Genomic DNA, 14,462 nt, shown 5'->3' with positions numbered 1-14,462 from the left:
GTGGAAGCATTGGAAAGGGTGCAGAGGAGATTTACCAGGGTGTTGTCTGGTGTGGAGGGAAGGTCTTGTGAAGAAAGGCTGAGGCACTTGAGGCTGTTCTTGTTAGAGAGAAGAAGTTTAAGAGGTGACTTAATAGAGACATACAAGATGATCAGAGGAATAGATAGAGGTATTTTCTTGGATAGTGATGGCTCGCATGAGGCAACATAGTTTTAAATTGAGGGGTGATAAATATAGGACAGAGGTAGCTTCTTTACTTGGAGAGTAATAAGGGCGTGGAATGCCCTGCCTGCAATAGTAGTAGACTCGCCAACTTTAGGGCATTTAAATGGTAATTGGATAGATATATGGATGATAATGGAATAGTGTTGGTTAGATGGGCTTCAGATCAGTATCACAGGTTGGCGCAATATTGACGGCTGAAGGGCCTATACTGCGCTATGTGTGGCCATGTTAGGGGCCATCTGTGTTTGTTGTGCTGCCGACATCACCACCTACAGCATGTAGTGATGTCTGTGGTGCATGTGCAGACACTTCTGTGGCCACACGATGGTATGTGCATGTGGCTGAATGCTTAAACCAAAATATTGCTTAACTGACAGTCAGGTGAGTAGAATTTAGCGTGAGATACAGTGTTGACTTGCGAATTTTGGATGATTCCAAGTTTAGGAAGGTAGAATGTGGGAGGCTAGTAACTGCATTAAAAATCGATTAAAATTAATTAACTTCACACACTGAATAAATATTTTACATTTGTCAGAATGGCCACTGAAACAAATAGGCATGCTGAGAAAATTATTGACAGTTTTCTTCTGCATTTTTACTTGTTAAATTGATTTTATTAAAATGAACGATTTTCATTCCCTCCTTCCAAATTTTCTAGGGCTTCACTGGTAAATAAAGCCATAATAGATTATTTGTTTGTGGAACTGAACATTGAACAGAACTTTGAAGCACTAAGACATTTCCTTTTGATGGAAGATGGAGAGTTTGCCCAATCACTTAGTGATATGCTCTTTGAAAAGGTAAATTTGAATAGTTGGGGATAATTATCAACTTTACTAACAATTGTTTAAACCAGCGCTTTTCATCATGTGTTTTTGTTGTCTTAATATGTGACCTAGCTTTGAAGATTTGTTACTTGATATAGTTGCAATCTTGAGAATAGAGTGCACGTCTCTGAAGTATTTGAAGCAAGAAGCTTGCAATCTTCACACGATTAAAGATAAAATTGTGGGAATTATTGTCTAACATCTAAACTCCTTCTTCCATTCCTGTCATTCAGTAGTTTCACGTCTCTGGGAAAAAGTAGCTTATGATTCTGAAAAGGCCTCATCTTTCTATTTGTCTGCTTGGCTTGTCTGAGTGTTTGAAGAAACATGTTTAACAGGCAGTACTTGGTTCAAGCCACAAGAGGGGGCCATTTTTAGAACACCCAGTGTGTTATTGCATAAGTAGATACACTTGGAGCCAACTATAGAAGAAAGATGGACTATCTGTTGTCACTGGACTCATCCAAGCACCTTCAGTAGCCCTAACTTTGAAACAATGAAATAAAGTTCACAAATTTCTCTACTCTGTTGTAACTTGTTTGTTTACAAGCTGAGTACACTGTACAAATTTAAAATCATTATCACAAAATGTTCTGGATTTTGTTTCCTTCATTAGGACTGGAATGCAACATATGTTTAATATAGGTAATTGCAGCCTACCATGTATCTTAGCCAAGTCCTCAAGGAGCAGCCATAATGAACCAGTGTGACATTTTCCTATTTGATACATTATTCATCCTCAGGCTTCTCTGACTGAGATTGCTTGTTTAAAGCCAAATTGAAATCCCACTAGCAACTGAATGGAAAAGGGCAAACTTATTTTGATAAAGTACAGGTTTGAGACAGTCCAGGGATTTCCTTATGAACTCAACCTGTAAGTCTCTCTTGGTTCGTCCCGGAGATCGTATCTTTGGTAGTCTGGAATTAAAAAAACTCTTGCAGTTTAGTTTGATTATCCCCTTCATTTACTAATAGAATCACTGTTACAACATAACACTGATACCTACTATCCAAGCTAACTGGATTCTAATAACCCAGGAGAGTAGGACATCACTCTTCCTTCAAGAGCCCTGGCAGGCTACGCTGTTGTACTATCACAAACAGACAACCTTTGTACATAAGTTTACATAAGCTGTGCTGTCACAAACACAAAAAGTTAACAAAAGGACTGCATGTTCTGAACTAGACAGATAACGGATAATAGTGAAGGACAGTAATTCAGGAGTGAAGTTAATTGATACCGAGTTTTGTTTCAGGGTCAGAATCTAATATTGTTATTAATTTCACAAAGGAACAGCCAGGAATATTATCACTCTGTGTCCTGTTTATACAGATTCACTGATGTTAAGGCAAATGTTTTTAATTGTCTTACCCTCCCTGCCTGTCTGTTTTCTAGTGTGCAGCAAATGTGTTCTATATTCAAAATTACATTTTAGTCTAAATGTTTAAGGACAAGTTTTAAGGCTATAAACTTTCTCATTTACACACTCTAATCTTATTGGCAGCAGGCAGAACTGAAAGGCCACTGTCTAACCCAGTATATCACAGTAACGCATGCTTTGTTTAAAAAAAACCTGAAAATTAATTTTTATTTATGTTTCAGTAGAATTCAAACAGATAGCAGTTGTCTAAAAGCTAAACTTGTGAAATTGAGATTGATTAGTATAGCACTGAAATTTATGCTTATGTTTTAATTTAATAAATGCTCATAACTTAATTCCCATGAGTTTTGTAGACCAATTGCGAAATGGACTGAAATTATTATTATTATTATTATTATTATTTAAATAGCTTGGATCTGGACAAACCCCTGGAGAACTTCTGAATCCTTTAGTTCTGAATTCAATCTTGAACAAAGCTTTGCAGTATAGTCTTCATGGAGATTCTAAGCTCGCCTCTAATCTGACGTTTGCTCTTAAATATCTGCCAGAAGTATTCAAGCCCAATGCATCTGATGCCTTGAACTGTTTGGAACTAAGATACAAGGTCAGAATGTTTTCTTAGAGATTTAAATAGCTTTCATTTCTAATAATTTGTTTGAATGTGCTTTCATTTAGGCAATTTGAGCATTAATAAACAAATACAAAAATGACAAAAATATTCATTTATAGACTAAGTTTCTAACAGAATTAGTGCCAAGTGAAGCTCAAACAATTAAGTTTGGCAGTGCAATCTAACCTTTCCAGCCCAGAATGTTTGGGAACAAGAGGTTATAGTGCACTTATAAAATTGAGTTACAATGAATTGGAGAGAGGATAAATAAGAGTAAAAATCAGCATAGTCTTAACAGATCATAGGGTTGCTCTCTCATTCGAGAGAAATGACTGGGGAAAATGAGACTAAGTTAAAGTGGGAAATCTGGTCAGCATGAATAATTTGGACTGAAGGATCTGTTTCTGTGCAGTGCAGCTATGACTGTATGACTGCTGGTGGTTTTTGCATCAAACCTTATGTGAGGGGAAAGGTTGAGAAGGATAGTCCTTAATGGTAACCTCAGGCGGTGTGAGAATTGAACCCTGTTTCAATCTAATTTGCAGAACAAATAATGAGACATGATACAATATTTTCAAAAGGATTTGAATCTTTAGAGAAATAGCTAGTGGTGGAAGTTGCAGTTCACTGTGAACAAACCTAACAGTACTTATTGAACGCAATAGTCACACAGCGTACTAGTCAACAGTTTGGAGGAATATAATGAAAATATTGTGGGAATATGTCATCTTGTTGCATTAACAGGAGAAAGAAAACTTAATGAACCCACGTTCATTAGTAACAGGTTGGACTTGTAAATGGAAAGTTTTTTTTACATACAGATTCAGTATAATTGTGCTTTGCACTGATCACTTGGCAATAAATACAATATTATTATCTTTGGACAAATATTGCATAGGACACCAAGAAGAAATTATGTTTTTAAGGGTCTGAATTTATTCTGAAAGAAAGTCAAATGATTTTGTGTGTTCTTATCAAAATTATTAGTAATGTTTCAGCGTTTTAAAGAGGTTGATAAAACACATTAATCATGCTGACGAATGTTTCAAATAAAAGCGATCAGTTTCAACAGTTATTTTGACATGAGTAATTGGGGAAATTTGACTAATTGTGGCATCCAAAAATATTGCAAAGTATATGAAATATGTCTCTAACTAAATCATTTGAAACTATTGGTATAAGTGAATCGAATGGACATTCCTTCTTTCTTGAAGAATACATGTAATAGATTGACTTGAAAAAAATGCAGAAAAATGGGATTGAGTTTAAACGAAGAACCTGTGGGTTTATGACTTTTTTTTGTTCCTAAAACTTTTTGTGAATATTGAACAAATTTACAGATCCTTTCAAACAAACGTTAAGCAAAAGTGAGCTATTCTAAACAAGTTATTATATTTTATGCAGAATGAAAATATTATGCATTCAAAAACAATTGATATAAATACACAGCTAAGCATGACACTAAGTTAAACTCACCATTATGGTGATGAATCCTCTCAATAATGGGGCTTTGCTTTATCTAAAGTTTGGTAATATTCAAAAATGTGACGTTTCACTTCAGTTGTATATGAACTGAATACTAGAACATACAACTCATTATGAAGCATAATAAATTTAAGTTACCAAAATTACCAGACAACCTTTGAGAGTTGCCAGGAAATTATTTTAGGATTAGAGAAGAATAGAGTGTAAATATGCTTGTTTTGAAATTGATATCAGACTGTATATAATTACCCAGTCTCAATAATGAGCATTATATTTCTTTTTCCTGTATGGTTCTATAGGTGAATTGGCCCCTCAACATCGTAATCACAGAAAGCTGCATGAGCAAGTACAACAAGATCTTTTCTTTTCTGCTGCAGTTAAAACATATGTTCTGGACATTAAAAGATGTTTGGTTCCATTTAAAACGTACAGGTACAAAAATATTCCTTTTTTGATGAACTTGCGTTGAGAATCATTGAATTTTTGCAAGAAGTAGTATGTAAGGCTGTATTTATATGGATTTGTTAGTTAATTTTATTTGGCGATAATTGAAGACAAGATTAGCTTGAAAAGTGGACGTGAATTAATTATTATATAACTGTGCGAAGCGAAGTAGGAAAATAGACTGTTTGATCAACAAATTATTAGATTGTCACTTCAAATGAATAAAATATTGGTTGTATAGATAAAGATGCCTTGCACTAATGATTTGTTTTGGAGGTTATATTTGGTTTTAGCTGATATAGAAAGGGAAAATCGAATAGGAGTGCAATTTTGATTAAAAACTGACTTCAATAGACAAGTAAAGAAGGAAATGTTTGGATCATTCAAACATGTGTCCATTACAGGCAGAGTCAAGAGAATTTAAAATGCGTAATAGAGAAATGGCAAAGAAACTATGTATGCTTAATTTATGTTTGTTTTCATTGAAGAAGATACAAGAAATCTAGCAGAATTAGGGAACAAAGTAACTCAGAAGAATTAGGATTTGGAGGAAATTATTAATAGCAAGAATTAGAATTTGAATCCCTGCAGTGTGGAAACAGGCCCTTCGGCCCAACAAATCCACATCAACCATCCGAAGAGTATCCCACAGAAACCCATTCCTCTACATTTGCCCCTGACTAATGCACATAACCTACACATCCCTGAACACTATGGGCAATTTAATTCAGCCAATTCATATAACCTACACATCTTTGGATGTGGGAGGAAATGGGAGCACCCGGACAGAACCCGTGCAGACACGGGGAAAATGTGCAAACTTGACACAGACAGTCGCAGAGGCAAGAATCGAACCTGGGTCCCTGGTGGTGTGAGGCAGCAGTGCTAACCACTGAGCCATCGTGCCGTGGTGTTGAAAGATAATAGTCCTGATATTTAAGTAAAGGAGTATTGCTTTAGTTATACAGAAGCTTAGTTAGACACACCTAGATGTTGTGTGCAGTTTTGATCTTGCTTCTGGAAGAAAATGCCATAGAGAGCATGGCAACGAAGGTTCACCAAACTTGTTCTCAAGATGGTGGAACTGTCCAATGGAGAGAGGACAAAACAGGACCTGTATTCTCTATAGTTTTGAACAATGAGACATGATCTTATTGAAACATACAAAATACTTAGAGTTAGGCAGACTGGCAAGGTGCTGGTAAGATGCTTCCCCTGGATTGGGTGCCTAGAACCAGGAGGCACAATTTTAAAAAGAAGGGAGATTAGGATCAAGAGAAGTTTTTTGTTTGCTCACAGGGTTGCAAATCTTCAGAATTCTTTTCCCCAGAGAGCCATGTAAGCTAAATTTTTGAGTATGTTTAAAGTAGAGATTGATTGATAGATTTCTGATTACCAATGATGTAAAGGGTTACGGTGATAACATGGATAATAGATACTGAAGTGTTCAATCAGCCATGATTATTAAATGGCAGAACAAACTCAGTGGGCTAAATGGCCTACTCCTGTTCCTATGTTTTCCACTCCAAAGAAAACAGATCAACTTCTCTAATCTGTCTTCATACCTGAAATTTCTTTGTTCTTGGATGATTCTCATAAACCTCTTTTTCAGTCGCCACCACCTTTCAAAGGGCAGGTATGGATAAATAATAAATGCTGACCCAGCCAAAGCTGCCCATAGTCCATGAGTAAATGTTTTAAAAAAAAAAGCTTGCTGCAATGCATTTAAAACCTTCCTAAATTCTGGCATCCAAAACTGTACACAATACCCCAGCTGAGATCTAGCTAGTGTCTTAAATAGGTTCAGCAAAACCTTCCAGCCCTTTTACTCTATATCTCTGCTAAGTAAGCCTAATATACTGTATTCTTTATTAATTATGCTCTGCACTTGTCCTGCCACCTTTTAATGACTATGCACATTTGCATCCAGTGTAAAGTCTGGATGTAAACTAGACTAGTTTACATATAAACTCTGCTCTTGTATACTGGTTAGAGTGCTCGCTTTTATTTTATGCTTACTCGGCATATTCTTTCTACCAAGATTATTACCTCACCTGTCCCCATTGAACTTCATCTGCCCCATCTGCTTATTCCCTCAATTTGTCAGTGTCTTTTTGAAGTTCTGTACTGTCCTCTTCACAGTTTACAATGGTTGCAAAGTTTGTATTGTCTGCAGTCTTTGAAGTTGTCCCCTGCATACCAAAGTCTAGTTCATTAATATATATCAGGAAAAGCAAGGGGCTGAAGTCTAAATTACAGGTAACTCCACTACAAATTTTCAACCAGCCTGAAAAATATCCATTGACCATTGCTTTCTGTTTCTCGACCACTTACCTAATTTTGGATCCATGTTGTTACTGCCACTTTTGTTTCACAAGTTCTAACATTTATCACATGTCTATGTGTGATACTGTAGAGAACATCTTTCATATGTCCATATTCACCACATCAGTAGCATTACCCTCATCGAACTTTTCTTTTATCTCTTCAGAAAGCTCTGGCACGTTAATTAAACAAATTTCCCTTAAGACATTCATGCTGGTTCACTTTAATTAACATTGGTCCATGTGATTATTTATTCTATCCTGAATTATTGTTCCTAGAATTTATGCCACCACAGAAGTTAAACTAACTGGTCTGTAATTGCTGAGCATTTCCTGGGTACCATTTCTTCCTTGATGTATAACTGACAATGTATAATTATTGAAAGTAGTCAAGAGGCCACCTCAGGATTACTTTTCTTAAAATGAGGACGAAAGAAAGAAATTGCTTATCCTGAGACTTCAGTCTCTGCAGAAGTGGTTGAAAGTAGATTTAACGTGAATTTTTTCAGATATAGAGAATATGGGGCTGAAGTAATCAAAACATTTGGTTGTGTTTATTTAAAAGGAATTGAACGAATGCTTATTAGGAACATAATGCTATTTGTAGAATCACAATATGAAAGTGCTAATTTCGATGAATCAGTGATCTTTGATCCAGGACATTTATTTATCAATCTGTTATCTGTAATTGGTGAAATTCTTTAAATTGGGAATTTTGATCACATTATAAAAATGTTTCCAGTTATTGTACCTGAAGATAATAAAGCCCTCCTTTGTTGATAGGGTAATTGAATTTGGGAAGACACAATATATATTGAGGTGCTATGTATCATAAATAATGCCTTATGTCTAAGGCATTTGGTATGCTTTCCTTTATTGGTCAGAGTATTGAGTACAGGAGTTGGGAGGTCATGTTGTGGCTGTACAGGACATTGGTTAGGCCACTGTTGGAATCTTGTGTGCAATTCTGGTCTCCTTCCTATCGGAAAGATGTTGTGAAACTTGAAAGGGTTCAGAAAAGATTTACAAAAATGTTGCCAGGGTTGGAGGATCTGAGCTACAGGGAGAGGCTGAATAGGCTGGGGCTGTTTTCTCTGGAGTGTCGGAGGCTGAGGGGTGACCTTATAAAGGTTTACAAAATTATGAGGGGCATGGATAGGGTAAATAGGCAAAGTCTTTTCCCTGGGGTCAGGGAGTCCAGAACTAGAGGACATAGGTTTAGGATGAGAGGGGAAAGATATAAAAGAGACCTATGGGGCAACTTTTTCACTCAGAGGGTGGTATGTGAATGGAATGAGCTGCCAGAGGATGTGGTGGAGGCTAGTACAATTGCAACATGTTAAGAGGCATTTGGATGGGTATATGAATAGGAAGGGTTTGGAGGGATATGGGCTGGGTGCTGGCAGGTGGGACTAGATTGGGTTGGGATGGACGGGTTGGACCGGGTCTGTTTCCATGCTGTACATCTCTGACTCTATATGTACTGAAAATATACTACTCTCAGCATTAGCTAAAATTAGCTAATTCTGTTAACATTGTGGTATAAGAATAATGAACTAGTTCAATAGCAGTACAATTGCAGAGTATTTATCATCTCTTGCTTCTGACCAACTGATCTTGAGAAGTCCTGTGCCTTATAAGCGTAAGCCTCCACCTATTTTTCTAGCATTATGAATTTTTTTTTTTCTTTTAGCTTTAGTGAATCGTTCTTCAAATTCAGTTCAATTTCATCAACTTCAACTCTATCGGCATGAAATGCAGCATTTTGTCAAAGTCATTCAAGGTTATATTGCTAATCAGATCTTGCATGTGACCTGGTGTGAATTTGGACACAAGTTGTCATCAGTTGGAAACCTGGATGAACTCCACAGAACACATGCAGAATACCTCAACAAAGGCATTTTCAGGCAAGAATTGTTTATTTTTGTCTGCAGCCATTCTAAAGTATGCAATGTCTGATTTTATGGTAACTATTTAGCTGCACAGCAACATTGACGAAGTGTAAGAAACATTGTAGAAAGAATGCTGAACTGAGAGTGGTGTCATAATCCTAAAATTAAATAACTGAAAAGCAAATGAGTGAGAATAAAGTTAAATAGCTTGTTGCTATTGGTTATGCTTTTTTTTGGAAGGGAAAAGAAGAATACTTCTGATGTAAAGATTGAACAGAATAGAAAATGAGTTACCTGCATGCCACATACTTGTACTTTGTAAGGGCCAAAAGTGGCTTTAGTGGCTCTAACTCTTATTCCATTACATCATAAAGAATACTTAAAACACATATTTTTATTTTTGGACTTAAAGCGTCGTCTATTCACAGAAAATATGGCTTGTAGTTGATAATGAAGGCAAAATATTTGGAACTAATGTTCTTCTTTTTGATTTTATAGGGGATTATTAACAGAGAAAGCTGCTCCAGTGATGAATATCATACACAATATTTTCAGTCTGATTCTGAAATTCCGTAGTCAATTGATCTCTGAAGCCTGGCAATATGATGCTGAAAAGCAAATGACAATACATCCCAACTTTACTGTGATGCAGCAATCCTACAAAACATTTAAACATTACTCACACTTCCTTTTCAAAGGTAGGGTATGTAGGTTCATCCATCAACAGTTTCCATTTCCCTTTAAAGTCAGATGTAACATTATTGATATTACTGATGAAAAATATTTTGTTGAATCTGTAAGTGAAACTGTACCTGTAAAAATAACAACTGTCATGTGTAATTTTTTAAAAAATACATTAGTGGGATGTGAGCATCGCTGGCTGGCCAGTATGTATTACCTGTCTCTAGTTGCTCTTGAGACGGTAATGTTGAGCTGCCTTTTTGAACTGCTGTAATCCATCTGTTGTGGGTTGACCCATGATGCCATTCAAGAATAAATTCCAGGATCCTGATCCAGGGAGAGTAAGGAACAATGATGTATTTCCAAATCCGGATGGTGAGTGGCTTGCAGGTGGCGGCATTCTTGTCCTTGTCCTTCTTGATGGAAGTGTTCATAGGTTTGGAAGGTGTTGGCTGAGGATCTTTTGAACTTTTGCTGTGCAGAAATGCTGCTACTGAGCATCAGTGATGGAAGGAGTGGATGTTTGTGGATGTGATCAAACAAGTGGGCTGTTTTGTCCTGTATGGTATCAAGCTTCTTGTGTTGTTGGAGCATGCATCCAGGTAATTGGGGAGTATTCCACCACACTCCTGACTTGTCCCTTGTCACTGATAACATGCTGAGGTGAGTTACTCTCCATAGGATTCCTAACCTCTGATGTGCTCTTGAAGTCTGTGTTTATGTGGTGGTTCCAGTAGAGTTTCTCAATGGTAACTCTAAGGATGTTATTAGTGGCTGATTCAGTGATGATAACACCGTTGAATGTGGAGAGGTGATAGTTACATTAGCTCTTACTGGTAATGGTCATAGTCTAGTGTTTATGTGGTGTGAATGTTACTTGTGGCTTGTCTGCTCAAGCCTGGATATTGACTAGATCTTGTTGCATTTGAACATGGACTGCTTCAGTATCTGAGGAGTCACAAATGGTGCTGAACATTGTGCAATCGTTGGCAAACGTCCCCACTTCCAACCTTATGATGAAGGGAAGGCCGTTGATGAAGCAGCTAAAGATGGTTGGACCGAGGACACTACCCTGAGGAACTCCTACAGTGTTTTCCTGGAACTGGGATGACTGACCTTCAGTAACCATTACTATCTCCCTACGTGCCAGGTATTACTCTAACTGATGGCAGTACTCATGATAAACATTAATTCTAGTTTTGCTAAGGCACTTTGATGCCACACTTGGTCGAATGCAACCTCGACGTCAAGGGCTGTTACTCCCACTTCACCTTTGCAGTTCAGCTCTTCTGTACATGTTTGAACCAAGGTTGTAATGAAGTCAGGAGCTGAGTGACATAGTGGAACCCAACTGGGTGCCACTGAGCAGGTGCTGGTTGATAGCATTGTTGATGACACCTTTCATCACCTGACTGATGATTGAAAGTCGATTGATGGAGCATGTTCTTGGCTAGGTTGGATTTCTTTTTATTAACTGGACATACCTGTTTTTCCAGTTCATACCAATTTTCTAGATCATCAGGTGGATGCCAATGCAGGTCATTCTGCTATAATGTGCGTTTCGTTGAATTTGCTATAACACGATTGACAAACTGGGGGCAGTGTTTCTATAGCGCAAACTTTTAAAGCGTTTATTGGTTATTATGTGATTCTGGCTCCATCAGTTTAAATGGTGCTGCTATTACGTGATTTTCTTATAACATAGGATTGCACGAGAATGGAACTACTACGTTATAGCAGAACTGACTGTATTGTAATTGTACTGGAAGGGCTTGGCTAGGTGAGCAGCTAGATCTGGAGCACAAGGTTTCAGTACTATTGCTGGAATGTTGCCAGGGCCCATACTCTTTGCAGTATCCAGTGCCTTCAACTGTTTTATTGATCTCATGGGGACCATTGGAGGAGGCCGTGATGGATCATCCACTTGGCACTTCTGACTGAAGATTGCTGCAAAAGCTTCGGTCTTATTTTTTGACTGATGTGTTGGGCTCTTCCATCGTTTCGGATGGGAATATTTGTGGAACCGCCTCATCCTGTAAATTCATTAATTGTTCACCACTATTCCCAACTGGATGTGGCAGGACTGCAGAGATAGTGGGATCACTTAACTCTATCACTTGCTGCTTACACTGTTTGGCACACAAGTAGTCCTGTTTGGTAGTTTAATCAAGTTGACACTTCATTTGTAGCTATGTCTCGTGCTGCTCCTGGCATGCCCCCCTGCACTCTCCATTGAACCAAGATTGATCCCTTGGTTTATGGTAATGGTTGAGTGTCAGATACACCAGGCCATGATGTTGAAGATTTTGCTGGAGTACAATTCTGCTGCTGTTGATGGCCCATGGCACTCATGGATGTCCAGTCTTGAGTTGTTAAATCTGTTTGAAGTCTGTCTCATTTGTATGGTGGTAGTGCCACACAGCCCAATGGAACTTATTCCCAATGTGAAGGCAGGACTTCATCTTCACAAGGACTGTGCATGGGTCACTCTTACAGAAACTGTCATGGACAGATGTCTGTGCAGGCAGTAGATTGGTAAGGATGAGGTCACATATGCTTTTCCTCTTGATTCCCTCACCCACCTTCCATAGATATAGTCGAGCAGCTAGGTCTTTTAGGACCCAAACAGTTTGATCAGTGGTGCTGCAGCTAATCTATTTATGGTGGTGGACATTGAAATCCCTCATCCAGAGTACGTTTTGTGCCCCTACCACCCTTCGTGTTTCCTCCAAGTATTGCTCAACATGGAGGAATACTGATTCATCGGCATCATTGTGCTCAAAAGTCGGTCAAATCCAAAACCAATTGTGGTACTACTTGTATTGCATGTATATTTGTTTTCTGTTCTTTGTAGATACATAACCATGATTTTTTTTTAAAATGATCAACATTGTCAAGATATTTGGAGCAGGAACCATTGTCATGACAATTAGTGGTTCTGTGACAGTGAATACAATAGATGCAATAGCATTATTTTTATATCTTCCATACGTAGTAGTAACTTTTTGTGATGAGTTGGTATATTTTCAAAGCTATTCGTTTACTGAATTACAGCCTCCTCTCTTTTTTAAGAATAGATTAGATGACTTAGTGTGGAAACAGGCACTTTGGCCCAACAAGTCTACACCAACCCTCTGAAGAGCAACCCACCCATGCCCATTCCCCTGCACCCACTCCTTCACCTAATACTACGGGCAATTTAGCATGGCCAATTCACCTAACCTGCACATTTTTGGACTGTGGGAGGAAACCGGAGCTCCCGGAGTAAACCCATGCAGACACAGGGAGAATGTGCAAACTCCACACAGACAACTGCCTGAGACGGGAATTGAACCCGGGTCTCTGGCGCTGTGAGACAGCAGTGCTAACCACTGTGCCACCCATAGTGTAATAACTTATTTGTTTACTGCAAGCTAATTTGTAGATACTATCTGAAGTCAATTCCTGTATATGAAGTGTTAGAAGATCCAGTGTTAGTGTGATGTATTACTTTTGGAATCTTTTTCATTCTATGACTGCCAGCCAGTGTTGAAGTTGCATTTGTGACTCTTAACCTAAGGTTGCTAGATCTTGCATTTCTATATACGTAATTTTTTTTTGTTTTTTAAAAATAATTATTAAGGGCTTCAACCTGTTCTAGTTAGAAAAGAACAATTTCACAGTTAAAAATCATACAACACCAGGTTATAGTCCAGGAGCACTCCGAAAGCTCGTGCTTCCAAATAAACCTGTTGGACTATAACCTGGTGTTGTGATTTTTAACTTTGTATACCCCAGCTCAACACCGGCATCTCCAAAGCATGACTACAATTTCACAATTTATCTACCAAAGAGTTTTCTGATTTCCTTAAACTGATTTTTTTTCTCTTTCTCCAGTTGTGACTAAACTCGTCAATCGGGGATATCAGCCACATCTTGAGGATTTCCTGTTGAGAATTAATTTCAATAATTATTATTTGGATGTTTGACTGCTACATGGCTCTCAAGTATTCATCTTTTATGTTACTGAAAGTCAAATTTAAATTAAAATCAATCTAATTTGAAGTAAATTAATAATGCCTGTTAAATTTTAATTAGTAGCAATTTAAAAATTCTGCATTGTCTATTTGTAGATATTTGTATATCTGTGCCATATTAAAAAAATCAGTATTACAGACAACTTTATGCTATAGTTATGCTTATACAAGAATGTTTAATATTTTACTGTTCAGCATTTGTGTGTACTCTAAAGTGGATGAAACACTATGCTCTCATTTAATGGTCAGCTATGTTTACAATTAAAACAGTGTCTTTTGAGGCTACATTTCTTCACATGAGCTTAAATCTTTGTCATGTTGAATACTTGTAAAATAAAAAGGGCATCACACCCCAAACCATAATGGATCCATTGCCCAATCAATTTTGGATTTGTTTGGATCAGAGAAACTCTTGTTTATGAAATCAACTAAGTGCAGACTTGCGCACAAAGTGTGGCTTAATCGTCATAAAATAGATTTTAATTAGTATATGCACTGAACAGAACTTAATTGTAACCAATTTGTCTTTGTTTCACTTAAATGAACAAAAATAGATTCAACAAAGAATCTTTAAAA

At 37.5% G+C, this 14,462-nt stretch overlaps 1 protein-coding gene across 2 annotated transcripts in view; it reads left to right on the top strand.

Annotated features, from left to right (window-relative positions):
* The window catches only part of tubgcp6 (tubulin gamma complex component 6), a 61,566-nt gene extending 47,537 nt beyond the window's left edge, over positions 1–14,029 (top strand). For both annotated transcript variants that reach the window (XM_072562603.1, XM_072562602.1), the window contains exons 21-26: positions 884–1,025; positions 2,844–3,038; positions 4,829–4,961; positions 8,991–9,204; positions 9,688–9,887; positions 13,747–14,029. In XM_072562603.1, coding sequence (XP_072418704.1) covers positions 884–1,025; positions 2,844–3,038; positions 4,829–4,961; positions 8,991–9,204; positions 9,688–9,887; positions 13,747–13,838 — 976 coding nt within the window. In that variant the 3' untranslated portion in view covers positions 13,839–14,029. The remainder of the gene's footprint in view (positions 1–883; positions 1,026–2,843; positions 3,039–4,828; positions 4,962–8,990; positions 9,205–9,687; positions 9,888–13,746) is intronic.
* The last annotated feature ends 433 nt before the right edge of the window (positions 14,030–14,462 follow it).

The sequence above is a fragment of the Chiloscyllium punctatum genome, chromosome 44 (assembly GCF_047496795.1).
Source record: "Chiloscyllium punctatum isolate Juve2018m chromosome 44, sChiPun1.3, whole genome shotgun sequence".
Classification (NCBI taxonomy): domain Eukaryota; kingdom Metazoa; phylum Chordata; class Chondrichthyes; order Orectolobiformes; family Hemiscylliidae; genus Chiloscyllium; species Chiloscyllium punctatum.
Note: the sequence above shows the minus strand (reverse complement) of the source record. Positions and strands in the feature narration are given on the sequence as shown.